The sequence below is a fragment of the Capricornis sumatraensis genome, chromosome 10 (genome assembly GCF_032405125.1).
Source record: "Capricornis sumatraensis isolate serow.1 chromosome 10, serow.2, whole genome shotgun sequence".
Lineage (NCBI taxonomy): Eukaryota > Metazoa > Chordata > Mammalia > Artiodactyla > Bovidae > Capricornis > Capricornis sumatraensis.
In genome coordinates, this window is record NC_091078.1 from 95,393,963 (window position 1) to 95,421,730 (window position 27,768).

At 57.3% G+C, this 27,768-nt stretch overlaps 1 protein-coding gene across 1 annotated transcript in view; it reads left to right on the forward strand.

The window, feature by feature from the left end:
- Positions 1–1,963: 1,963 nt before the first annotated feature.
- Positions 1,964–27,768, forward strand: part of CACNA2D2 (calcium voltage-gated channel auxiliary subunit alpha2delta 2) — a 137,407-nt gene continuing 111,602 nt past the window's right edge. Inside the window, exons 1-2 of the mRNA XM_068983120.1 lie at positions 1,964–2,178; positions 27,618–27,699. Of these exons, the coding sequence (XP_068839221.1) occupies positions 1,964–2,178; positions 27,618–27,699 (297 nt within the window). The remainder of the gene's footprint in view (positions 2,179–27,617; positions 27,700–27,768) is intronic.

Genomic DNA, 27,768 nt, shown 5'->3' on the forward strand with positions numbered 1-27,768 from the left:
TGGCATGTCTTCCATAGAACTGGCCTGGCTTGGTCTCCCAGAGTCCACTATATCCCTCCTGTTCTGCAGCCTCTGGGCCTATCAGCAGTTTGGGGCTCAGTGTACCACCTTCCTTTGGTAACATGTTTGGGACCTATGGCAAGCCCCAGTCTGGCCCTTGATGACTCACACAAGTCAGGGAAGAGCTGTCTCCCCAGCTTGTGAGGGTAGGCAGGGGTGGGGGTGCCCAGACAGGAATAAGGAGCCAAGTAAAGATTGTCCTGGGTTAGGGTTAGGGTTATGGGCTTCCCTAGCGGCTCACACTGTAAAGAGTCTGTCTGCAATGCAGGAGACCTGGGTTCGATCCCTGGGTTGGGAAGATTCCCTGGAGAAGGGAATGGCTACCCACTCCAGTATTCTTGCCTGGAGAGTTCCATGGACAGAGGAGCCTGGCGAGCTACAGTCCATGGGGCTGCAAAGAGTCGGACACGACTGAGCAACTAACACACACATGAAGGTCATCCTGAGCCCTGTCTGCTTGCTGCTCTCGGGGTGAGAGGCAAAGCTCTGCCTTCTTCAATTCAGGGGTTACCACTCTTCCCCCTCAACTACAAATCCTCTTTAGGCTGACTAGTAAGTAGGTAATGGGAGACTCGACTCACCCAGCTACGATAAAGTAGGGGCTCTTGCTCAGGTGGTTACTGGCCTGCAGTCCTAATACTAGGCACAGACTCAGTGGGCAGTTACTGCTTAGGGGGTCTTGCTCTGTTCCCGGCTGGCAGGGAGCATTCTCTCATCCTGTCTGTCTGTGCCAGGGGCAGAGCAGGGTCCCAGGGCAACTTCAGAGAAATCTCAGGGATGCTGTCTCCCAATCACGAGTGTTTCAGTTTACCGAGTAATTCATTCCCATTCTCACTTCATCCTGGAGGTGGGGTTGGGCACTCATACAAGCTTTCAGAAGGGAGGAGACTGAGGCTCTGAGAGGCCCACAAGCTGCAGAGTCAGGACTGACACAAGCCCAGCCTTCTCCCAGCAGCAGGGAAGAGCCAGGAGCCTCCAGGACAGAAGTGATTGGACTGTGCAGGGGTGAGCTTACTGGCACTGGAGAAGTTTAAATAGAGACTGTGTAAGCCTTGAGGGTTGGGACTTGGGGCTGTCCTGCACACAGTGCCCATTTAGTCCAGGGAAGTGAAATGAGCGGCTGCATAGGGCTGTATCTTGCCATTCCCAGCCCCACATAACGGTGCAACTCGACCTGGTTTCCATTCAGGATTTTTTCTTTCTCTCAGGACCTCGGGACCCAATCTCCCCAAAGGGGACCCTTGAAAGTAGTTGGAGCCCCTGGCCGTGTGAGTTCAGCTCCGCTGCCCTCTACAGCGGTCTCTGCTGAAGCCTGCCATTCCACCATTAAACCTGTGACTCCAGGCCTTAAGCCTGTTGAAGGTCGAGCCCCTGGAAGGGTCACACACGCGCCTGCCGGGGACTCTTCCTGCGAGTGCGGCGGAGAGGAGCACCGCAATCTGAGGCGTGCGGCAGGGCGCACATCGGGAACTCGGACCGCGGCTGGGGCGCGGGACGCGCGCGCCCGGGCTCGGCTCGGCCCCGCGGGCCAGCAGGGCCGGCTCAGGGCGGCGCGGGGACGAGGGGCGCGCGGGCACCGGCGGGCGCGTGGCCGCGGCGGGGGCGCGCGGGGGCGGGCCGGCCCGGGGGGAGGACGGGGGAGGGCGGCGCCGGCAGGTTGGCGGCGGCCGCTATTTGAGCGCCGGTCCCGGACCCGGCGCTCAGAGCGCTCGGAGCCGGCGCGGCGGAGAGATCGCAGCGCGCACCCCGCAGAGGTGCTGCGGCTCGGGCCGCCCTGGAGGCCCGGCGCGAAGAAGGCGGAGGACGAGCAGAGGCGATTGCCGCCCGCCGCCCGTCACCCCCCGACACACACCCAACCCGCCGCCGCCCCCCCTCCCCGCGGCGCCGCATCTTGAATGGAAACATGGCGGTGCCGGCTCGGACCTGCGGCGCCTCTCGGCCCGACCCGGCGCGGACCGCGCTCCGATGGCCCAGCCGCGGCTCCCGGCTCGGCCCCGGCGCCCGGCGCCCGGCGGCCGGTCCCCCGCGCCCGCTGGCGCTGCTCCTGCCGCCGCTGCTGCTGCTCCCGCTGCTCGCCGCCCCCGGCGCCTCAGCCTACAGCTTTCCTCAGCAGCACACGTAAGTGGCCTTGGCCCGCCGCGGGACCCCGGCCGAGCCCGGAGCCCCACTTCGCACCCACCCCCAGTCCCCGGCCCGCGCCCCACTCCGGGGCGGGGGCGCCGGGTCCTGCCGCCCGCTGCGCCCGGGGGCGGCGACCCCAAGCCCAGAGGGCGGGCAGCCGGGGTCCCGGAGCTTCTGGCTGCGTCGCGAAACTTCCCAGCGGTGCCCCTTCTCCCTCCCATCCCCCAAACCGCGCAGGAGATCTCGTGGGGTGGGGGTGGGGGGTCCGAGCTTGCCAGCTGATTGCCTTGCAGCTGTCGGGGTGACAGGGGAGACCTGGGTTGCGTGAGGGAGCGGCCGGAGACCCCCTGCCCTACGGAGTCGGAGCCCCGCGTCTGGCTCAGCCTTCCTCTCGGATAGGAAGCTGGCGCTTTAGACCCAAAGGTGGGGGATCCCTCCACACCTGTCTTCGCTGGCCTTTTTCCTTTGAGAAGCAGGGTTGGATGCAGAGAATGCGAGCACCTTACTGTGTGGCCAGTGCCACACAAGGGGTCGGTGTCCCTCCTGCCCGCCCGCCCCCCACTACACCTAGGGGAAAGGTCCCCTGGAGGTGAAGGTGCCAGAGTGGAGGCAGAGGGTGAATGACAGGGAGGCCCCCCCGCCTGCCCCTGCTGCTACTGCCAACAAGGTAATAGCAGCTCATGGCTCTGCCAGCTTCTGCTGGTCCTCCGTGGTCCTGAGCCTTCTCTCCCTTCCTGAGAGCCTGGCAACTCGGGCATCCTCCTCTGGGCCAGCTTGGCCAGATGTGTTTGGGGTTGGGAATGGATATTCAGTGCGTGTGGCCTTTAGGACAGCAGCTGTCTGTGGGCATCGTGATCCAGCCTGTCAGTGCCTAGACACCCTTGTGGCTTTGGGGTACGGTGACCACCTTGCTGTCTGTTATGTGTCTCTGGGTCCAAGGAACCACCTGTCCCTGGACTCCTGAACCCAGTGGCCACACTGGGATTTGGGGAAATGAGTAACCAGGCTGCTTAGGGGCCAGGGGGTGGGGGGGCAGGGTCTGGCCTCGGGGAAAGGGCAAGACTGGCTCTGCGTCATTAGACCAGTTCTGCCCAAGGGTAGGGGCCCCTGGTATTGCGTACTCTGGCTTGCAGGCTCTCCCAGATGAGGAAAAGCAAAACTCAGGAAAGGCTTTGCCCGAGTCTCTCTCCGTCTTGTCATTTCTCTCCTTGCACAGCCTGGCTGTGCTCAGGCGGGTGATCAGTAGGCAAATTACAGGTGCCGCACGGACGTGTCCTCTGTCAGCCGTCTGGATTTTTTGTGTGTGTATGTGGGGTGTGCGCAGGTAGAAGAGAATCGTATGGAAGTTCAGGGTTTGTGGGTGCGTTATTGTCTTTGATTTGCTGTGATGAAAATGGACTTCAGCCCCAATGTTTAAAAAGAACAAAAGCGTTATTTTTTTGTTGCTGTTCTTTCTTCCCCTCAAAGCCAAGACACAGCTGTTTTTCCCCTCCCTGGGCCGATATGTAGCTCTTTGAGTGAAGGTTTAAGTAGATGTCTCTTTTCACCTCTTCCCACCTTGCTCACTCTCCTTGCGACCCGCAGTGGGTCAGATGGTTGCTGGACCTGTGATTTACACCTGTGAGACCCTGACTGGAGCGAACACCTGTCCCTCTGTCCCCAGTCAGAAGATGGGAAGGCGGGTGTGATGACAGTGGCACGTTTCCAGCTGGACGCTCGTCTCTTGTCAGTATAGTTGGAGCTGATTTGAGGGTTTGGGACATGTCTTGCAACCCATAACTAGAGGATGAGAGTGGAGTGGGCTGGGGGCTGTGCGGCTCTGAGGGTCCAGGGGGAGGGGACTAATGCTGCGACGACATGCAGCGCGGGCAGTGACAGCCAGCGCCCTTCAGCTGCCCTGGTCCCACAGATGCCGACGCCCACTGATCCTTGGAGGGAGGAAGGGGAGGGGGTTGAGTGAGGGCCCCTCCCCCAGCTCCCTGCATGATCGGGCTTAGTTGGAGTTGAGACTTTTGTTGAGCTGACGGGAAAGGCTGAGGCTGCTGCCCTGGGGCTGCTCTGGCCGGTGGCCTCCGTGAACTCTCCTGGGTTAGCATGGCCCGGCTAGGATACGACTTCCGTACAGGTACAGGTGGCTTTCTATGGTGGGCAGTGGGACCCTCAGCCTTACGGCCCTAGGGTGACAGCCCCTCAGTGGAGAGGGCCCTGGACGCGAAAGTCATTTCCCCATTAGTGTCTGGCAGTGTGACAGGGCCCAGCTTTGCAAGCTGCTGGGTTTTAAGCAAACGTGGGTTTGGGTCTGTAGTCGCTTTGGTGACATGGGTCTCTGCCCACTCGTCAAAGCAGACTCCGGCTGCTGCTCTGGATGGAGGAGGGCAGAGGAGTTACCGCTGGACGGAGGACAGGGCTTTGATTGGCGGGGGAGGTGCCCTCTCACCTCCCCTGGACCTGGATCCGGTTTTCAAACAAGGCCAGGGCCACAAGTGCTCAAGTGGATGTGTGTGTATGTGTGCCCTCATGTGTCTGGGCTGAGGTGGGGCACATGGAGTCGGAGCACACGTTGCCCATTTCACCTGCTTCCTCCTGTCCCCTGTTTGCTGCTGGCTGAGGGGTGGCCGCAGCACTTGGCCTTCCAGTGTCTTTTCCTTTCCCAGTTCTGGCAGTCTCCTTCCCCCTCCCTGCCCCCTCCTTGGGTCTCTCATAGCTTCTCTCACCCTCCCCCACTCCCTTGCCCATCCCTCTGGTCTCTCTGCGGCCACCCTGCCCTGCCCACCTCTTTTGTCATCTCTGTTGGACTGCTGTCCCCTGTCCTCCGGCCTCCTGGGTTTCTCTGTCTCCTGTTCCGTGAGGTCCGGGCTGAGCTGCTGGCTGCATCCTCTTAGACCCACTCCTCCCCAGTGATGGTGCTGGCCCACACCTCCCTTCCTCTAGGGGATCCCGAGGGGTCTGGGCCCCCCAGCAGATTAATGACAGCCGGGTACATGTTCCTTTACCCGAGCGCCCACGATGGGGCATGCGTCAGTCTAGCTACGGTTAATGGTGGGTGACGTGTGTCTGTCTGGACCTCCAAGCCCGCATCTTCACCTCCCTGTGGCTCCCCCTGTTAGAGGGAGGCAACATCACACATCTGGGTCCCCCGTTTCCCCAACAGCCTGCCCACGGCTTTTGCAGGAAGGAGGAGGGGGCAAGGCTTCGCAATCTGCTGGCACTCCCACTGGCTCACATCTCGCCTAGTGCTCTTGATTCGGGGTGGAGGGAGCCTTGGCTGTGGTCCATCCCCAGGACTCACCTTTATTGGGCCAACTCTGCCAGGCTGAGCCCTGAGACGGGAGTAGCCTGTTTGAAGACGAGCCCCTCCTAGTGTGCGGGTGAACTCCCTCCCGAGTCCCTGGCACACTGGTGGCTCCAAGGAGAGACTGACTCACAAGTGGAGTGAGCCCTTGGTGCCACCCTCTCTGCTGCCCCCCACCCCCACGGTGTGCAAGGGTCAGCCAGCTCTTGGGAGGAGGCAGTTTGGGGACACGGTGGGTGTCAGGTGTGGGTCCTGAAGGCTCAAGCTTTGGTCTCCAGATCTGACCTTCTCCATTGGGGTGACCTTGCCTCTGTTTCCCCAAATAAGATAATAGAGAATCTGCTTAAGAGGCTAATGGTGAGAATTAATGGGGAAGGGTGTCACCTCTGGCAGGCAGGAAGTGTTCTGGCACAGGTGGGAGTCCTGGCAGCTGTTGATAACATTAACATCTACCCCTGATGCTACAGCATGCTGGGCCCCCACCCACCAATCTTTCCAGGCTGTTCCCATGGGCTGAGCACCTCCCTGTCTTTCTGCTTTGTTATGCTGTCCCCTCATCCCTGCCTGCTTTTCTCAGGGGTTTAGATCCTTCCTGCAGGGTCTCACACCCACCCTCTCTGGAGGTCTCTGGGTTGTGCCACTAGCTCAGGCTGTACCCACCTACCAGAGATACCATCTCTGTGAGGAAGAGCACTGGGCTGCTTCCCTCCTTCCCTGAAGCCCACCTTGACTAAAGGTGGAATGTCACCAGGCCAGTGGTGGCCTCCCCTCACTGAGCTTGGGCCAAGCCCCTTATTCACATTACGTCCTTGACCTCAGACCCCATGGTCATGCCCATCCTGCAGATGGGGAGACTAAGACTCAGAAAGATGGAAGAACCTGCCCAAAGCCCCATAAGGACCAGGGCAGGGAGAGGACTGATCTTTCAGATGCTTAGGTGTCCTGCCAGGAGGCTGGGCACACCTGGGGATTGGCCCAGGAAGTTGGGAGGGAGATTCAGAACTTGGGTATTTGGGAGAAAATGAAGACACATGAAACGCACCTTGGCTCCCAGCTATAACCTCTCCTACTCTGTCCCTCTGTTCTCTTCTGGGTCTCAGGCAACCCTGAGAGGGCCTTCCAGGGCCCTGCCAGCCCAGTGCTCAAGGCCCCTGTGCCTACCTCCACCCCCTCCCACTTCTACACAGGAGATCATGGAGCGGCCCCCCCACCCCAGCCCAATGCGGGATTTTCCTTTTTCGGGGCTTTGAGCCACATGCCAGGCACGCCTGTCATGGAGGGATAGGCAAGAAGGACTTCATCTCAAGACCCTGAGATGCCGTCTCCCTCTCCAGATTCCAGTAAGGTTCCAGAGAGAAAGGTCAGGGGTGAGTGGGATGGGGATTGTTCATGGAAACCTGAGGCTGGATGCTCTAGGGCCACGGCAGTTTTTTCAAGCCTGAGGGGACTTCAGAGGACTTGGACCTTAATAGATGCTTGCATTTTCATGCTGTTTGAACATGTGAGGCCTGGGGGGCTGGGGAGCCAGGGTTCTATCTGCTAAGAAACTGTTCAAGGGGCAGTTGGAGGCTTGGGAGTCAAAGCAGGCAGGCATGTGGTGTGCGCCCTCCCTTGGAGAGTGGTGCTGTCTGTGGGTTGGGAGTGGTCTCTTTCTTTCTCCCTCCCCTTCCAGCACCCACCCACCCTACCCAGTTCCATCCTCAGGGGCTTCCAGATTCAAGATCTGCCTCGGAAACAGGTGACCTCTGTCCTAAGTGAGGGCTCAGGGCCTTAGGTCTGGGGAGGGGAACCAGGGCCTGGGGTTCTCTAAAGACGAGGGTGGGGGGCCTTCCCACTGCTGGCTGCATCAGTTCAACCAACGGGGGAGCTTCTCTTCGTGTCAAGTTTTTTTTTTTTTTTTTTTTTCTGGTGCCTACTGTCTAAACAAGAAGCTACAGAATCAATATTCGTATTCCCAGAGGGAGGTGTATGTGTGGTTTTTACTTTTTTTCCTTTCCCTCCCTCTCTTGTCCTGTGTAACCCGAAGAGCCTCCCGAGCTGTCTGTGGCTAAGAGGAGGATGGAGGAGTTGGTGGTGCAGGTGGCCATGTGGATCGAGCTGCCCCTGGGGGGCTTACAAGGGACTCAAGGATGCTGTCATTTAGGTCCACACCAGCAGGACCTGGGACAGCGCTCAGCCAAGCCCTGTGCGGCCACTGGCCACTGTGGGACTCAAGCAGTCGGTTTAGTGTCCCTGGCCTAGGTCCTGCTATGGATCACCTAGTTCCCCTCCCTCCTCACCTGGGCCCCCTCTTCCTGGGACTAGTCCAGCCTGCTGGGCCCCTGGCCACTGCTGGTGCCGATGACTGAGCCTGTGAAGGATCTGGCCTTACAGAGCAGGAAAGCCTGTGTACCTGGGGTTACGTGGAGGGAAATCTTCAACACGGGGAACCTAAGGATCCCCACCTTGGGTTGGCCTGGTCCCGGGGGCCTCTGTCAAAGGCAGTCCCAACCCGATTCTCTCAGTTGGCAGCGTGCATTGTGGTGACCTTGGACAGTCTCATCCACCCCCCTGGGCCTCAGTTTCCTCTTTTCCATGGCTCTTCTGAGTCTGACATTGGCAGTGCCTTAAGAAGACAGGTCCAGGATTTTCCTGCTCCACTGCACACTCTGCTCCAGCTGTGGAGGGAGGCCTGACCCCAGCCTGAGTCCCACCTCCCCAGTGTGAGGAGCCTGTGCCTCCCATACTGGCCTCTGGTCACACCTTGGGTGTCTGGAAACGGCTTCTCAGACTGACCCACTTTGAGCTGTGATCAGCCTAATTGTTTAGCTGAGAGGGAGGGGTCCCGGAAGTCTTTCCCGCTGATTCTTAACCATCTCTCCCTACCTTGGAAATGACTCATTAAACAAAGGGAAAAGAGGTGGGTAAGAAAGAGAAGTCACCCCCTCTGTCTCTCTTTCCTGCTCCCCTTAGACCCTGGGCACCTTGTTCCTGCCTGGGTGCCTTTCTTCCCTGCTGGACGAATCTTTCTGAACAAGTCCCCTCTAGACATACACAGAAGCTCTGCCACGCCTCTCACCAGCTGTGTAACTTTGCGAGGCTCCTCAGCTTCTCTGGGTCTTGGGCCTCGTCTGTAAAATAAGGTTCCCGTGATTGTGCTGCCTCATTGGGTTGGGATGTGAAAGGTCATGAGGGATGAATGACAAGGGCAGGGTATTCTTATTGGGTCTCTGAGGGTTCTCGGTCCAGCTGGGCCCGTACTCCAAGTGCTGGGCACCTGTCCTATTGCCCATAGCGCCTACCACCCAGCCAGGCCCTGAGACTCCATTGTGGTTTCTGGGTCCTTTCTCCTGTGCTTGGCCCTTGCCGTGGCCTGTGTGCACATGTAAGCTTATGTATGGAAGTGTCTGCATATTTGTGCTTTTATGTACGTTTGTACACATTTGTTGGATATGTTCATGTGTGTGCACACTTGTGAGAGTGTCCATTTGTATATGAAGATGTGCTTGTGTGGGTGCATGTGAATGTGTGCCCGTGTGTGTGTTTCATGCATATGTGCAGGTTGTGTGTACATGCACGCACATGTGTGTACACATGTGTTAAGTGTGTGTCTATGAATGTGAATGTGGGTGTGTGCTTCTGTGTGAGTGTGCATAGGTAAGTGTGGACATATGTATGGTTTATCTCTGCACCCAGAATGCGCTCCCAGTGCCCACCTTCTGCGCCCGCCTTTGAGGTTAATGCCAGGACTCCGCTGGGCAAATGCTGGCAGCCGGAAATAAAGCGGCCTGGTTGTCAGGACCAGTGTTGTGCAAACTTTTATGTCAAGAACAGCCTGAGTTAAGGCTGAGCTGGGAAGTTTGATCATCTACCAACTGGCTCGCTGACAGTCTGCAAAGGCAACACACAGAAGCTGCATCCTTGTAATTCAAATTTTTGCAAATCGAATGGTTATTTAGATGCACCACAGGACTCGGGACTCTGAGAAGCTTGGTGAGTCCTTTGTGAAGCGCAGCATCTTTGCTAACAGCCTTTCCCAGGTGGAATCTGGATGGGGGGGTGGGGAGCGAGTGGAGGTCATAGCTTAGGCAGAGTGGGACCCCTCGCTGTGTGACCTTGGCCTGGCGTGTTTTTCTCTAGGAGTGGGTGCTGCTCACTTGCACACTGAAGGGAGGGAGACTGGCCTCCCGTGAAGCATCTGCTGTGGGTTTGGGGTTCTCGCTCTTAGCAAGACATTTGTACAGTCAGCTGCAGGCATGATTCGGGTATAAAAGCTTCGACTTGATGATGCCCGCATGTTCCTCTATTTGGGATGCCTCCAGCAAAGCTCTTCTTTTCAAGGATGAATTTTTGCCTTCTGGGTCTTTGTAAGCAAGGCAGTCTGGGTGTCCTGTGCTGGGTGTTAGCCTTTGGGCTATGTGGGCCCTGAACTGATGGGTTGTGATGTCTAAGAGAACTGCAAGTTTTGCTTTCCTGGCATTCTCAAAGCCTTTATATTGTCAGTGCTTGGACGCCCCAGCAGCCTAGGTATCTTGGGAGGCTTCTGCAGAGAGCTGGGGTGCCTACAGGGCCTGTGAGGGTAGGGAGCCTGCCACGACAGTCTCTTTGGGCAGATAATGGGCCTTGCCTGAGTCCCTGATTTGGGAAGGAATATCCCAGCCACAGAAGCCCTTGGGAACCTAGATGCCTCCATTGTACAGAGAGAGAAATTGACATCTGAGTGCCAGGAATGAGCCTTCAGGCCCCACATTTCCGCTGGCTACACACAGTTTGTGGGCAGGGCCCAGGTTCCCACCTGGGGCTCAATGCAGGCTGCCCAAAGGGTGGCCCCCATTCAGCCATCCTTGCACCAAGATGTACAACTGATTCTCTTAAATAAAAACATCCTTGACATGACATGGTAGCGATCTGAGGCCTCCTTTGGCAAACCCGCGGAGCAAGGTGCCTGTGGTGTGGGACCGCAGTTCCTGGTGTTTCTCTGGGGCAGACCCTGTTGGTGCCCTTGTGCCATCTTAGAGTTAGCGAGGCTTCCAGGGGACCCTTGGGAAGGACACCTTGTTGCCAGGTGGGCATGCATGGGCTGGGGTGTTCCTGAGATGGGTAGAGACCCCTGACTCTGCTGCGAGTTTCCAGCCTGACGTGGCCAATGTGGCATTTTAGCCTTGGTAACTTCCCTGCTCGGTGCATGTCCTCCTCCCTCCCGAGTCGCCTGAGATGCTACATTTGAAGCCTTAAAGGTCAGGCCTGGTGCTGCCACTGGTTCCAACAAACAAACAACAAAACAACCCACCTCAGCCCTGCCCCCAACTTCACTTACTGGAAAGCAGAAGTGAGCTGGCAGAACAGGCCTCCATGCAGGGGCCTTTCCTAGATGGGCATTTCTCCTCCCTGTGAGCAGAGGCTGGGGTGGGCATGGTGGGAACCCAGGCGTCTTCCCTTCTTTTCCTGAACCTCTCAGGCATGCTCTAGTGTCTTTCACTGAGAGTTAGCTATGACCTTGAACCCCAGAAGCCTGCTGTGGGCAGAGCTCCGCTTCTCACCTCGCATTTGGGGTCCTTCCTGGGCTGGCTCTGGCTCTGGCCACTAGCTCTTTGACTAGACTCCAGCCAGGCCAAGCCACTTGCAGGTCCTAGTAGGAACCCTGGCCTCTCTGCCTCCTGGCTGTGTCCCTATTTTAGACTGGCCTGCTCAGCCTGAGTATTGAGCCAAGAAGCCTTCCAGATCATTGCTCCCTACTCCTTGTGGGTCTTTCCTCCAACCTTGTGCCTCCCCCGACTCCCAGCTCTGTGCTCACTTTGTAGGGCCCTTCCAGAAGTAAGGCATTGACCTAACTACTAGTACTTCAAAAGCTGAGTCCAAGGAATGGCTGCTAGGAAAAGAGGCTGCTTCTGTGCACACCTTGGCAATCCTAGCAAGGATTTTCATCATGGTTAGGCCCTCTGACAGGGAACCCAGAGGTGGGTACGGACAGGTTGTCATCAAGGACCAAGGCTTCACCTGCACTCTGCTTGGTTGGTCTTACTTTTGGTGTGGCTGTCTGTCCTTGACTGACTTCCCTCATGGCAATAAGATGGCTGCCACAGCTCCAGGCATCACATGTACCAGACATTAGGAGTAAAACAGGAGATGTTTCCTCTGAGTTCCCCTTAAAAGAAGGCTGGGAAACCTAAACCAGAAGCCCCTAGCCAAATTCCCCTCACACCTCATTGGCTAGCACTGGGTCACATGTACACTCTAAACCAATCACTGACAATCAGGAAGGTACATTGTGATTGGCTCAGGCTAATCAGGATTTACCCTTGAGTTAAGGATGGGGTCACCTTGGGGCTGGAGGCGGCAGAGATTCTTGCAGACTTGGGTTTTGCTAGCAAGAAGAGGGGTAGTGAAGAACATGGAGAAGCAGGATCTGTTTCAGGGTCAGACAAGAGGACTGACAAGAGGAAGGAGGAAGGGAGGGGAAGGGAGAGTGTTCACGTTTGAGGAAACATTTGTAAAGGAAGTAATTTTAACCACATCATCAATCACTGTGATCTGAGCCCCAGGTGCTGTATTTCACATATGCTAACAAATGAAATCAATTCATTTTTAGTCCCATTTCACAGACAAGAAAAATTGAGGTTCAACAAGGCCAAGTGATGCTGAAATCACACAGATGGTGAGTGGTGAAGGCAGGATTCACACCCCTGCACTTTGGTCTGAGCACTCAGCCACTGCGGTACACAGTCCTTCTACAGCCCACCTCCTCCAGAGAGCCTCCCATGCAGGACCCTAAGGGTACCCCACACTCCTGCACTCTTCCATCACTCCCGTCCCTCTGCCCTTCTTGTCTCAGTTTCCTCCTACTCCACCTCAGCCCTCTCCAGCTTACTGTGGGAATCTAGGCAAGCCACAAGCTCTGCTCCTCCCAGCCTCAGTGTCTTCAGCATTCCCAGGACCCTCTAGAGTGATGCATTCTTCTGCAGCTGGTGACAGTGCTCTCCTGCCACCCCATCTGCAGAGCTGCCACCTCTGTCCTGCCCTTTAAGCTCGTGCTAGGAAGACCATGACCGAGGGGGCTGCTTCTGATCGGCGTAGTGACAGGCCCAGGAGGGGATCTCTGCCCTCAGGATGCACAGCACCAGGGGAGCAGCCATCTCCTTCCATAGAGGTTTAACAAGCACTTCTTATGAACTGAACATGGAGTAAGCCTGAGAGAGGTTGGGTGGACTGCACAGGGCCCTGCCAGCCCTAAGCAGGACCCCACCTATGGTCTGGCCGGCCTCTGCCTGTCCCCTAGTGCTTGACTGGCAGTCGCTATTTCATGAAGCCTCCTCTGACTTCCCTGGGCAGGTCAGGGGCTTCCTAGGTGCCCCTGAATTCTCCCCTATTCTTTTCCTGCAATAGACCTGCTGCCTCCCCTTCCAGGCTGCATGCCTGGAGGGGGCGGGGGTCACAACCACCTGTCGTCGGCCAGAGCTTCAGGCTAGCACACACCAAGTGCTCACAAAATATTCGCTGAACTGAGAGTCAGCACAGGTGTCTACAGGTCAAGCTGCTTATGTCTCTTTAAGCTGGACCAGCTTTTACAGGTTCTGGGACAGGTTCCCATGTGGCCCTGGGTTTGTTGTTGCGACAGGACAGAGGCCACCTCACGCAAGGGCTCTCTTACAAGGGATGCCCCAGCTTGGGGACTGCCTCCTGGGGGAAAGAGATGCAGGTGAGGTCCAGGACTCCAAGGGCTGTGTTATTTAATTGGGTGGGATAGGGCCTGGGCATCAGCATTTTTCCAGAGCTGAGGCAGATGAGCCAAGGTAGAAAGCTATGGCCATAGAGAATAGGAAGGTAAACACAGGAGCCCTCCCCCTGCCCTGCTCTGCCCGCAAGGAGAACTGAGGCTTCCAGAGGAATGGGGTGGGGGCCGGTGTACTGGTCCTGGGGAGTCTCCTGGCCCTGGTACCTGTGGGGCCAGCTGTTCACAGGTGTGTGTACATGTGGCCAGTGGCTGGAGTGTGCAGCCTGTTTCAGGGCGATCACCCGGCCACCTCAGCCGGCTGCCCTGTCCCTTCCTGACTGCCCCTCTGTGTTGACACTTTCTCGGGCCTCATCTGCACTTCTGACCGCTCCATGCCCCTCCCATGTCTCAGGACCTGCCTCCTGATGGCCCAGCGCCACCTAAGTCCCCTCCCCAAACCTGAGCTGTCTGCACACAGTCCATGGGAGAGATCGTCAGGGAGGAAGAAATAGAAGCGAGGCCAGAAAAACGATAACCACACATGAGTGGTGCACTATGCAGCGTCTGAGGGGTGATGAGATGTAGGGCCTTGGTGGGCTGGGGGAGGTGGGGTAGAGCTCGTGCTCCAGACTGGATTCTGACAGGTCCTCTCAGGGTCCCCAGCCATTCCTGAGGCCTTGGGTGCCCTCGCCCCACCCAAGTCAGGGCTCTGGGGGCCCCAGGGAGAGTACCAGGACCCATCTTTCTCTGAGAGCAAGCGCTGATGGGGAACAAGGACAAGGGGTGGGGGAGAGGCTTGCCCATGTGGATCCAGCCTCAGTTCTGCAAGCTCCAGGCAGGCCCCATCCGTCTCGTGCTGCTGAGCTCCATGAGGCTGCTGTACCCCTACGTGCTGCCTCGTAGGAGCCCATGACTGGGGCTCTGCCTGCCTCGTGCCCCGCGGCCCCACGTTCCCTGGCACAGAGTGGCTGGGGAGGGGTGGCGGGGAACAATCCCAGAGGTCATTAAGTCGAGTGATTTACATGGCTTCCGAGCCAGCGCTGGGGGAAATATATTTCACAGGTGATTTCCAGACTGCTGGCATATGCAGGAGGCCGTTACTCTAAAACACAGAAGGGTGGGGACATCACGGAGCCATCTAGAGGGACCCGGAGCCGTGGGCTTTGTTGGCCTCACTGCACCATCTGCCTGCTACTTGCAGGAAAGCATGGTCCAGGGGATGGGAGTCGAGGAGGGGAGGAGCTGGGGGTCATAAAGAGAGCCCCATATGTGACTGTGAGTCATTTTGTTCCTCAGTTTTCTAATCTCTAAAATGGGATCCTATTTTCTATATTTTATGATTGTGAGCATGCGTGCATGCATACTCAGTCACTCAGTTGTGTCTGACTCTGTGCAACCCCATGGGCTGTAGCCCTCCAGGCTCCTCTGTCCATGGGATTTCCCAGGCAAGAATACTGGAACGGGTTGCCATTTCCTTCTCCAGGGGATCTTCCTGACCAGGGGTTGAACCCGGGTTTTCCTGCATTGGCAGGCAGATTCTTTACCACTGAGCCACGTGGGAAAGCCATGATTGTAAGCATAGAGCAGGTCAAATGCCAGGGCAAAGGTGACCGCAGGTCAGTGCAAGGGGGCCACATGGCTTTTGGACAGCCTATGGGTTTGGTCCTACCTGAGACTCCTCCTCAGTTCATCCTCTTCCAGACGGTGCCTCCCCTGCTGCGGGCACATTTGTTCCCTCCACAGACACTCGCCACAACCTGCCGTTCATTCATTCTTTCCACGCTCGTGAGCATCTGCCGTGCACCAGGCACTGATGAGGACAGGCATACAGCAGTCTGGGGAGATGATGTAGACAGAGGACATGCTGTGTTGGGAGGTGACAAACACCGTGCAGAAGGGACAGGATGAATTTGGGAGAGGGGTTAACTAGAGGGGCAGGTCAGAGTGGGCCTCACTGAAACATGAGGGAAACCTGGAAGGATGGGAGAGTGGGAGCCACTTGAGTATCTGGGAGGAGAGTGTTCCAAGCAGAGGAATGGCCAGTGCAAAGGCCCTGAGGTGGGATGTGGTTGAGCAGGAGGAGGATGGGAAGTGGGGAGGTCAGAGGGCAGCAGGGACCTGGACAGGCTGGGCCATTAAATTAGCATGACTTTGAACTGGGAGCCCCGGGAGAGATGTGAACAGGGGAGCACCAGGGTGGTAGCTGTGGTGGTGGTGAGACATACCGATGGTCCGGGTATGAGAAAGGAAAAGGTGTGTCAGGAGATGTCAGGCAACTGGCTTGAGCAGCTGGAAGGACGGTTTTCACCAGGTAAGCTGGAGGAGGCTGGGGAAGAGTCAGTCCAAGGGACCAGCAGGTATTGGACACACTGAGTTTGAGATGCGGACTAGGGGTCCAAATGGAGAGGTGTCAAAGCTGGATATGCGTGTGTGCCTCTGGAGAGGGCCTGGAGGAGCTGAGCCTCCCAGGCTGGGTGCCGAGGACCACGTGGAGAGCCCTGCTCTTTGAACCCTTAGTTTCATCATCCGCTGACTGTGGCCACCCTCCTCCTCTTCCCCCCACTGTTGGGAGCTCTCCATCCTTCGCTCACCATGTCCTTAGGATGGAGTGCTGCAGGCATCAGTGTGCAAGCAGCCTGCTCGGTGGCTGTGGTCGGTCTGTGGTGTTCATAGGGCAACATCCCGTGCTGAGCTCACCGCTGAGCTTTCCTTGCACATGCTGCACCCTCTGTCTGAACTGCCCTGCTGCTCTGCAACGCCACCTTTACCTGCCAGAGCCCTAGGTGGGTCAGACCCCTTGCTGTGCAGTCCACACCCCACCGGACTCCTCCTCCCTTCATGTACTGAGTCTGGATCAGATCAGATGCCTTCTCTGGTTGAATTCCAAGTTCCAGCCTGCATCTGCCCTGCTCACCACTGTGTCCCTTCCCCATGTCCAGCCTGGAGCCTGGCTTAGTAACTGTATACATGAATGAATGAGTGGGGAGTGAGGGAGCTAGTAGGGATTTGTAGGTTGAAAACATCTCCAGAGTATTTTGTCTGTGGTAAGCCCTGCTGAGTTGGCCCACCTGCTACTCGTCAAGCCAGCTCTGAGGACAACACAGGCTCACCCAGCAGTGGCTCCTCTTGGGGTGGCCGCCGCCCCGGGACTTCTCAGGAGGAGGTGGGGCCGCTAGGGTGGCACCTGAAGGCCCCTACTTGCCGTGTCTCGCAGAGGGAATTTACATTGCTTACGGATTCACCATAGAGTGTGGAGAGAAAAGGCAAACAAGCACTTGCATTTGATTTACAGGCAGCTTGGCTTGCACTGAGGAGCCCGGAGCTCACTAGTGAGGAGCAGATCCCAGAGGAAGTGGGCATCTACCCTGTCGTGGGAGGGATTGGAGGGAGCTAGAGCTGTGTGCTGCTGAGACATCGTTCCTGCAGCAGGGTGGCTTTGTTGGGGTAAAAGAAAGGACTCTCCGATTGCCCAGCTTTGGCTTGCTTGGGGAGGCAGTGAGGGCCCTGATTTGGAATGGACCCCTTCTCTATGGTGGAAAAGGTCATAGATGAGGAGTGGCCCTTATGGCACCCTATTTCCTAAATCTTGGCCGTTGAAGCCCACTTTGGGATTAAGAAAGCTGGATCACCTAGGAACAGAGCCTGGGCTCTGGAGCCACCCTCTGCAGGGTTCAAATTCTGGTTGAGCACAGACTAGCTGTGTGGCCTTGGTCGTTGTCCATGAAGTGGGCTTGAACCAGTTCGCACCTAGCCAGGGGTGCTGTGAGACTTCAGTGAGCTCACACAGGAACCCCCAGCACACAACAGGTGCTTTGCATCCTCAGTTCCTTTCCTCAGTGCTCTACCTACTGAAGTTGGACGCTTTTTCCTGCCCTCCCCTCCAGCCTCTCCCCCACTGTAGAGAGAGGTGGACACTGTAGAGAGCGGGGGTCGGGGGGCGGGCCGGGCACCAATCTGGTGATGGGAGGATGTCAGGGAAATGTATCCCCAAGCATTTCCAGAAGACCCTTCTTTGCTGTCCTGCAAGCGAAGTTCTTCAGGGAGCTTGGTGAGGGGAACCAGACTGCAGCCCCAACCTAATGCAAGGGTCAGTAAAGTGGAGTAAGACTATGGGTTTGAGAGGAGGGTGGAGAGAAATCCAGGAAGACTTCCCACCAGAGGTGACTTGGCCAGGTAGAGGAGGCACAAAACCAGAGAACAAAGCTGGCCGTGATGAGGTAAGCTCTTCTCTGGTCTTGGCTCCACCTCGCTTTTGCACCTGCATGTCCTGTGGGGCCCTGCCAGCTCCCATGGAGTGGGGGGTGGGATTTCTTCCCTGAGAAGGGATAGAAGACTGTGAGAGGGGTTTCTGTCCTCCTCGAGGCAGGAGGCCATGTCCAGGACATAAATGGAAGACGGCTATTTGTGGCTCAGAGAGGATTTGACTCATGCTGGAGGGTGGGGAGGAGGTACGTGAGGGGAGATGGGATGTGTGAATCACAGAATCCAGCCTGAGTGCTTGATGACACGTGGGCAGGGCCTCTCTTGCACCTCCAATCAGGCTTCAGCTACTGGCGTGGGGCAGGAGCAGGCACCTGGAGCTCCCAGGTTCCCCCCCACTCTCCTGGTGACCATCACAGGCACCTCAACACTACTGGCCACCTCATGAGAACAGGCTTGGGTGTGGCTCTTCCATCACTGGACCTGGCGGTGTCAATATACCAGCCCTGCCTCCAAGAGCCAGCCTCACTGAACCTCAGTGTGCTAGGTTGTTAAATGGGTCTGGTCCCTTTTGCCTTGTACCTGACGACCTGGGGGAACATGCTGGGGAGAGAAGGAGGCGCTGCAGACCCCCAAATGCCCACGATCCGTGTCAGTGAGTGGGGCAGGTGGCTCCAGGCCTGGGGAACAGACAGTGGATCCTGGGCCGAGTGACTGTCCGTACCCCGTGTCCCTGGCCTGGACTTTCTGTTTTGCTCTAGAGTGCCCTTAGCTAGTTCGTGAGTTCCTGTTGCTCACTGCTGCATCCCAGCTCTAGATTGCTGGGAAATTCACAGATAATGACCCCAAGTCTTGGTACCTTGGGAGCCCATGGGCCTCCCCGGGGGAGTGGAGGTGGGTGATAACTGCAGTCCCTGCGGTTTGAAAACCAGCGACTCCTTCAGCCCACAGATGGAAACCGAGGCACAGAGAGGGGGATGGGTGAGTCTGCACAAAGTGTGTGGACGTCAGCCCTGGGAACCAGAATCCCAGGTGGGGGAGAGTGGGTGGAGGGCCAAGGTCCTGGGCTGTCCGAGATGAGGACAGGGTGACAGGGATGAGTGAGGACAGCCCCGGATCTGCCCGCACGTAGCTTGCTTCCTGGAAGAAGTGGCTGTGCCAGCACCCGGCCTTTCTGGGAGACCCATGAATTATGCACAGAAGCCACAGGCCTGGGCAGGCCCATCATAAATGAGCTTTAATAATTCATACGGAGAGGAGCCGGGGAAAGGGAGGGCCTCCTGGGCTGTGCCTGGGGCAGCCGCTGCGCTTCTAGCACCCCCCCACCCCCCGCAGTCTGCGCTGCGCACCCCACCTGCCTGCTCCTGTGGCCGCCGCGTGCGGGCTGGGCAGGACGGCAGGGAGGTCGGAGCCGGCTGGGGAGGTGCGCTTGCTCGGCCAAGGGCCTCTTCCTCTAGGCTGGAGACCAGGGGCCTCCTCCCTTAGGGCTCCCTGCGCAGAGGGGGCAGTAAACAAGAGGAGGTCTGAGGGAATTTTAGCTAAAACAATAACCCCTGGAGGGCACCACTTAAAATGGGAGGAGGGGGCACGGTGGACTTCCCTGAACAAGGCGCGAGGGGAGCCTTGAGGACTTCTGAGAAGAGGCTGATCCAGGCCAAGGGAATAGCGTGTGCAAGGGCTGGGCTGGGACTAGAGGAGTGTGTTCAAGCCACAGCGAGGAGGCCAGTGTGGCCTGAGAAGCAAGGTCAGAGAGGCCATTGTGGGTTCGGCCCCTGGATGGGCTCTGGGTGTTGACTGAGGAGGCACACTGTTCAGCAGGACAGTCTGGCTGAGTGTGGAGGTGAACAGCCTTGGCGGGGTGTGGCGGGAAGCGGGGGTTCCAAAGAGCTGAAGCTGAAGACCAGTGAACTGGCGATTCCACCACTTGTCCTGGAAAGAGATGACCGTGGCCCAGGCCAGGCGGGGGGTCGGGGAGGTGGTGGGCGGTGGGCGGGTTGTGAAGGTGGAGCCCACGGCACTTGCTGAGATGGAACATGGGTACGAGAGAAAGCAGGTTCTAGGTCACCCTGATGCTTCCGGCCTGAACCAGAGCTGAGATCCGGGGGTGTGGAGAGAGGGAGGAGAGGGTTCAGAGGGAGGGGCAGGGCCTGGGATTTGGGCCCACTCAGTTTGAGAGGCCCATTAGGCATCCAGGTGGACCGGCCGTGCCGCAGCTGGGCAGAGCTGTGTGCTCATCGGCCACGTGGCCTTGGGCGCATCGCGCAGTTGCTCTACCCCAGCTTTCCCCGCTGAGGACCAGGGATGATGCAGGTAATTCAGGCCCGGCGAGGCGGGCACGAGGCCTCACTCAACCCCTTGGAAACAAATCCCTGAGTGGCCTCTGGAGGCCCCAGGCTACCCCTCCTGGGGCAGAGAGGGAAACGGAGACCTGGAGAGTCCAAACCAGAGCCGGGTGTGGACCACAGAACGCAACCTGGCACACGGCAGGGGCCGGAGGAGATTCAGCCTGGGGGCCGCTCCCTGCCCTGGCCGAGCCCACAGCCCGGGTCTGGGCCTCAGTCGTCCGCTGTTCCGCAGACCAATGACCCCTTCCTGCTGCGCACCCCCTGGCCCCCTGGCGCCTCCGCTAGGCCCTCTCCTATCTGCAGGGACTGCTCCCCCTGCTGGCAACCCCAGGCCAGGCCTGCAGAGGAGGGTCCCGCTGAAGGGCTGCTCAGGAGCCCTGCTGCTCTGGGTGTGACAGTATCGACACAATACTACCTTGCTCCAGGTCACTTTCTAGATGAGTTAGCTGAGGCCCAGACAAGGGGAAGGATGTCACCAAGGTCACACAGCTAACCCCATCAGAGACATGTCAGGCTCAGGTGGGCCTTCCATGCTGGCCTCCTAATCTCCCCTGGGAAACCTCCTTCTCAGCCTGCCTGTTGCTGGCTTGTCCCAGTCCTTGTGGTCCTCCCTGGCTGCAGGAGCCCCTGTGGGTCCTCAGTCCGGCCCTGATGGCGGGAGTGAGGCACAGGGCTGTGGCCTCTTGCTGTGTGAGCCTGGAACACTGTTCATCCCTCTCCGAGCCAAGTGAACTGCCTGGCTCTCCCAGCCCTGGGTGATTGCAGCTCCCTGCTTCCAGGCCTTCTCCCCTCCCCCCATCAGGCTATTAGGAGTAAATACTGGGCTGGACCGGACGCCCTAATTAAAGTGAATGACTGTTCACCGGTAGTCTAAGTGGGGAGGCACTGGCTTGCAGCCTCTCGGCCAAGAGCTGATTGGAAGGAAGGCTTTCTTCCCGATGAAGAAAGGGAAGGGACAGCCCGTAATTAATAACCTCATTAAGGAGCAGTATTTGGGCAGGGTCCCAAGACACACATAGTCGAGACCGATGGATTTGGACTAATTTGAGCTTCAGCAGCACCAGCCCCTCCCCGGCACCAGGGAATCTCTGATGATCCCTTGTGATAAGTGGGCTGCCTTCCTCTCTGTGTACATTGGATGGGTAGGTGGGGGTGGGGACAGTGCTCCTGGGTAACAGGAGCTCCATGTTACTCACACTTCGGAGTCCCTTAAAGTGAAGTCGCTCAGTCGCATCCAACTCTTTGCGACCCCATAGACTGTAGCCCACCATGCTCCTCTGTCCATGGGATTTTCCAGGCAAGAGTACTGGAGTGGGTTGCCATTTCCTTCTCTAGGGGATCTTCCCTACCCAGGGATTGAACCTGGATCTCCCGCATTATAGGCAGACACTTTACCGTCTGAGCCACCAGGGTTTTTTTTTTTCTTAGGAGTACCTTAAGCTGAATCAAATCTGTGGAAGATGAGCCGTCCCTCTGAGTCTGCATCTCAGCTTACCTGCTTATGAAGACGTGGATGGCTAACCAGGGAACCTTATTCCATGTGACTTGGCTGAACCATCATGCTTCCATCTCCCCAGGATCCAGTGCAGCCCCCACCCCACCATGGCTGGTGCAGTGCCAGGCCAGCGCTGGCTGGTCTATACACCTCCAGGCACTCTGGCCTCAATGGCTTGGAGTGATTTGACCACTTTGCCTCTCGAGAGTGAATGATCTTGGCTACACTTGCCCTCTGTTCTTCGGAGGCTGTGATCCAATCAAGGTCAGGGGCCCTACTCTGGGCTTTGAGCCCCAAAAGATGTTGAGGCCCAAGAGTCTTCTCTCCTGAGCGGATAAGCAGGAAGGACCCTCTGATCTTAGAGGCCCTGCCTTTTCCTGGGAGTCTCCCCTGTGTCAGGCGAGGTCTCTTAGGTAGTGCAAGAGGGGGCTGCGGCCCACCCAGAAGCCCAGTCCAAGGAGGAGACACAGCCATCCCACACTTCATGAGTGCCGATCTGAGGAGGGGGACTGGACTGAGGGGAGGACAGCCCTGCTGCCCGGGTGAGTCTATGCGCGTGTGTGTTGGGGCAGTCATCATGGTTAGCATCCCTTCTGTGGGGCAGCAGTCCCTTCCTGCTTGTCTTGGGTCCTGGAAGGTGGACAAGTGGTGAGCTTTATCTCCATTTTCCAGATGGGAAAACTGAGGCCTAAGAGGGCACATCTGGTCCAAGGTCATGGTAGAGCCAGGGCTGAATCTGCGCGCTCAGTCTAGGTAGAGAGGGATTCCACTGAGTGGTCAGGGAGGACTCCTTGGGGGAAGTGGCTCTGGAGATGCCACAATCTGGGGTGCAGTCTGGAGCCTCCTGCTGTTGGCAGCAGGGCTGTGGCCTAGAGGAGGGGCTGGCCACGTCCCAAGCCCTCTTTCAGCAGGGGCCACGACTGCTCTCTGAGCTTGGGGTGGCCTCTCCTGGTTGGAATGGGGAATGGCCTCCTTGCCCCCTTACAAGTCATCTTCCCCTGCGACAGGGTGAGCATAATGCCCAGGGCCTCTGGACCAGCTCTCCTGGGCTCTTTTCATGTCTCTATCCCTCCCATCTCTCCATCTGTCTCTCTAGACCACCACCCAGCTCCTGCCCTATGTTTTCTTTCCCCTTCAGAACACTGCGAAGGCACCAAGGTGGGAGGTGGCAGGCCAGCTGAAATGGAATAATTAAATAGCACTTTAATTTAAATCATTGCCTCCCCCAGAACTAAGTGAATAATCGGCCAGTCTGTCACGGGAGAAGCAGGAGACCTGTGGGCCCCCACCACGGCCAGATTTGGTTCACGTACCCTCGACAGCAAGCAGCCTTCCCCACACCCCTCATTGCCCTAGCCCAGCCCTGCCCTCCACTCCTCCAGCCTCACCTGTTCTTCCACCCTTAGCATCTCCCCCTCCACGATGGCTGCCCTGCTTGAGCTGAGCAGGGAAGGCCGCAGACTGCTCTTAGGCCCCCAGTGGATGGGGTTTATCCAGGCAGCCTGCCTGGTGGAGGCAGTCTGTAGCAGGACTTTGGTGGCAAAAAATGCCTCCTTGGGAGTGGTGAAAAGGCCTGCAGAGGTAGTTGGGGGTCTGGAGACCCTCAGTCCTGGTGGGCCTTAGCCTCTCCCAGGCCTTCCCCTGTCTGCTCTTGAGCGGAGCCCTCCCCCTTCCCTCTAGTCCCTCTGCAGGGTCCAGCCGCCCACACCTAGCCGTGCCCTCTGAGGGTGAACCTGCAGTGTCACCTGTCTCTGGTTTTTTGATTTGTTTAATTATAGATGAGTTTTCTGCATAATTTATTCCAAAAGCCTGGATTATACTGTACAATTAAATCACATTCTGATCAACAACTTCACGTATAAAATTAACAACTGGCAACAGTTTAAACTGTGCTGCCGCATCTGCACGCAGGCTCTTCCCCTCTTCCCTCATCACTCCTTCCCCTCCTCCACCCCTCCCCAACCCCTCCTCTCCCTCCCCCACCCCTCCCCTCTGCTCCCCTCCCCCCTGCTCCCCTCCCCCTTCTCCCTCTGGACAAGCCTGTGCAGCTGGCCTCAGGGCTGGGCGCCCTCACCCTGGGTGCTCTGTAGTTTGAGCTGGGCCTCCCCAGCCTTCTAGCTGGGGTCTCGATGGTTCTGTCTGCTAAAGGGGCCCTCGGCCTCAGTTCCTCACCCCACACATGGATGATTTTGCTCCCCTGCCTGATGATGACACCTCCTCTGAAACGTGCCTTGGAGACTGAGACCCAGAGTGCCACAGCACCTAATGTCATCTTCTTCCTGCTGGGCTTGCCCTCAGCCCTCTAGCCCTCGGACACACACATCTTTGCCCTGTGCCTGCTCCCTGCCTCTTTTAGTCTGGGGAGCAGGGGGTTACAGGGAGCTATTAGGGAAACCCTATTCTTAGCACCCTACCTCCATGCCCCCTCCCCACAAGCAGGCAGGGAAGATTTCCTAAGCACTGGGTGGGGGAGAGGGAGTCTGAATTTGATAAGCTTCTAGCTCTCAGGGGACTGGCAAGTAATAATACTGTTCATCAAAGTTGCCCTGTGAATTTGGCCCTGAAAGTTATTCAGTTAATCATTACAATCCCTGTTTACAGACCAGAAAGCTGAGGTTCCGAGAGGCAAGAACTTTCCACGTTCACACAGACAGCTTGCAGAGGTAGCCTCTCCCTGAGGCTTCCCAGAGGCTGCACCATCCTTGGGCAGGTGGGGTCATAGAGCTGATGGAGCCAGGAGAATAGGTGCGCCTGGCTTCTCTCCGTAGAAGATGGCTCCTTGCCAGGGGCCTCAGTTTTCTTATTTGTGAAATGGGGGCTCAGTGCCTGTACCCTGCTAGGTTCGGGCACATCGGAGGACACAGTGGTGTGAGGCTGTCTCCAGCCTCTCGTACCCAACCCAGGCATCCTGCCGACTGCAGCCCCTGGCTGCACGTGCCTCCTCCCAGATGCTCTCTCTCCTCACTGTTGTGCTAATTTGGCACTTGGAGACACTTGGCAGTGAGCAGTGTCATCTCAGTGAAGAGCATGGAAAATCACAGGGATGTGGGGAGCCAGCAGGTGGATCTGTCGTGTTGGGAGGGTGACCCATGGGCCACACTGTCTGGCCCGGGAGGCGGTGGCATATCCAGGCACTTGGGTTCAGATTGTTAGGACCCCAGGCAGGATTTGGTCAGTTTGCCTTTGACCCAGTGGAGCCATGGGTCCTAATGTCTCCCCCATCCTTCCAAAGTCCCCATGCCCTTCTGCTGGAGTGTGACTGGGCCTGGCCAGGGTGGTTTCTCTGGCCTCTGGGCAGGAATACTGCAGGTACACATTTGACTCCTGGCCTCCTTGGTCCCATGTGTTACCCTTGGGGCCAGCACTGGGGCACCAGCCAAACCCTGGAGCCCCCAGATCACATCTCTGTGATGATGAAATCAACGATCTGTCACTTTCTTTTAAACTCTTGGACATCTGTTGCCTTCCTAGTTGGGTTTGGTTTAGGTAACAAATCAGAATATCTTGATTTCCATGGCATTGTGATGATGGGCAGTGTAGCTGGGATCTACCCAGCAGACCCACTGTGCAAAACCAAGGGCTAGAGCCATCCCTAGACCCCAGGAGGGTGTGCATGTTCTGATGTGGTGTGGGTAGGCCAGTCCCTGCAGGCCCCTAGCAGCGTCTAGAGCTGCTCAGCCGGAGGTCGGGGGGGGGGGGGGGTGGAGGGTGGGAAGACGTGTGTGTCTGAGAGAGAGAGAGAGGGAGGGAGGGAGGGAGGGAAGGAGGAGGAGAGAGAGGGAGAGTGGATGTGGATATGGATGTGTCTTGGGAAGAATTGGACTTTATTCTGAGATTTAGTTCTTTAAAAAATTTTTTTGTATTGCAATAGCCTTTTTTTGATGAAATGATGGTGATTATAATAATGGTAACAATAGCAATGTGTTGTCTGAGCAAAATAAAAACTTGGCATCCATGTCTGCTCTTTCAACTAATTTTTCTTTACTTATCTGTGAAATTCTAGCACCAAAGACCTATAGATACACTAGAAAAGAGTCAACAGCCTGGGGTCATATCAGTGCTGTGCTGGTAAATGTTGACAGTTCACTCTCTGGGGAAAAAAAAACGGAGATTGGCAGCATTTGCAGATTTCTGGGCTATGAGTATTTCCACTACAGCGATTTCAAGCTCCCGAGGTGAGGACGCTGAATGCAGAGTTGGGAGGAGGTGTGTACTATCGGCTGTTGCTAATTCCAACACACCCCTGGGTCAAGTTCACCACTTTCTGGGTGGATGACCTTGGGTGGGTCACTTTTAAAGCCTCTGAGCCTCAGTTTACTCATCTGTAAAGTGGGGATGGTAAGTGGGGATTTGCTTCTCTGTGAGAATTGACATGCTGGCCCCACACCTTGTACATCACGGGAGCCCTTTCGCCTCAGGAAGATGGTGATCAGCCTTCTGTCCCCTAGACCAGTGAGTGGCTGAGGTCAGGGTCAGGCTCAGGGCAGAGCTAACAGTTCCCTTGGAGATCAGTTCCTTGACCTCAACCATTCATGTGCCACCTGCCTAGCTGGACACAGGACTGTGCGGCAGCCCATCTCGACATTAGCCAGCCCCCCACCCTGGGCTCTGTCTCAGGAGCATGAAACAGCCACCTGCCACACTGCCCATCCTCAGCCAGGGCCAAGCCATCAGTGCCTGGGGGACAGGAGCTAGGGGCCAGGCAGGCTGTCCATTCTCTGCTCGCTTTGCTCTCCCCCAGCTGGTGGTTAAGACCTCATCACCCTTCGTAGCCGGGCCTGCAGCCTGGCCTGCCCCGGCGCTCAGTGTTCACTTTTTCCCTGCAGTGGGGAGCAGAGGTGGGCATCAGGCTGTGGCTTAAACCAGCAACAAGCTAAAGCTAATACCTCTTTCTTTTGATGTTGATTTTTTTTTTTTTTTCCATCATAGTCCTGACATTCAGCTTGGCAAATTGCAATTAGTGATCTGACCGCCTCCTGATCTGAGTTCCCATGCCAACCGACCCGGGCATACACAATGGCAAGGGCCCAGCCCCCAGCCACAGGGATGTGGGGCAGGGGGCTGGAGTAGAGTCAAGCTCCTCTGACCCAGAGAACTGTAAGAGCCCTGGCCCCAAGCAGCACTGCCAGAGGTAGGGGAGGCTACAGGACCAGGGCAGGATTGGGGCCAGACTCAATCTCCTGGATCACATGGCTAGTGGGGTACCCCTGCAGAGGTGGGGAACTGGCGTTTCCTCCACCCTTACCTGGCCTCCTAGGATGTGCTTAACCCATGGGCATGTTTCAGTCTTTGTGAGAATTCTCCTATGAGCCCTCCCTGGAAAGGCCTTGTTCTGTGTCTGGTGGGGACGGGAAGTTGAGGTGCCTTTCAGATGCATTAGGGTGGAGACCTTGATCACAGCAGAAAATGCTTTCAACCATAGGGACACTGTCTTTCCAGCCAGCAGCCCTTGGCCGGGGCTGGTGTGATTTTGCTCACCTGATCTGGCACTGTGTGAGGCGGGGTTACAGGTTAGCCTCCAGGCCAGCTCTTTCCCCAGTTAGCATCCCAGTTCACGAGTGTGGGCTGAGAGCATGGGGTCTTGTGACCGCCTGTCCATCCTGTCCCCTCATAAAGTTGCCATGCAGCACCCTTGACCCTCCAGTTCTCATGTGTGCTTCTCATACCCTACAAGGCGGCCCCAAAGGAGGAAGACAGTGAGACCCAGGTGGATTAAAACAACCTCGGGGTGGCACCAGTGCAAAGGAGACCTGCTCAGGCTGGCGGCTCAGGTGGAGGGCTCGTGGGGCTCGCCAGGTCCCCAGAAAGGGGCGGGCTGGTCTGAACTGGACCTGCGGGTGGATGGTTCATGTGGGGCATCCGGCGATGAACTTCTGTTCACTAGTTTGCTGGAAAGGTGAGGAAGCCATCCATGTCCACTGTTTAGAGGAGGCCCCGAGGGCAGGGACCTGCCCCACATTGCGCAGCAACTCTCGCTCACCTGCCCTCCACTTGACCCAGTGCCACCCAGCCTTGGGGGTAGGAGGCTCTGAGAGGCAGCAGACATCAGGCTCACTCACATCCCCTCCTCCCTGGTGTCCTGAGTCCCCAGGTTCAGAGCAGCAGCATCAAGGGCTGCCTCTTTACGGTGAAAAATAGTCTCGCTGCAGGCTTCTCAGAGCCACTGGACTCCCTGAGTTGCATTTAAACTCTAATCTGCTCCCCTCCCTGGCCATCCGACAGTACGTGAGGAGAGCCTGGGCCACCAGGTCCAGACTTCAAAGGGAAAGAGAGTCGTTCCCAGCCTCTGTTTCTTCTCTAGTGAAAACGGGGTTCTGAAGGGGCGGCTGCTGTGGGTCACCCCCAGGTGGCCGGGGCAGGGCTGCTCGAGCTGCAGGCGGGTCCTCCTGACACTTCTCTCCTCTCTGCATGCAGGGTGCAGCACTGGGCCCGGCGCCTGGAGCAGGAGATTGATGGTGTGATGCGGATCTTTGGGGGCGTCCAGCAGCTCCGCGAGGTAAGCCCGGTGCCACTGGCTCTCCCTTTAGGGACCCTCTTCCAGCTGCGAATGGGGGAAGGGCTTCAG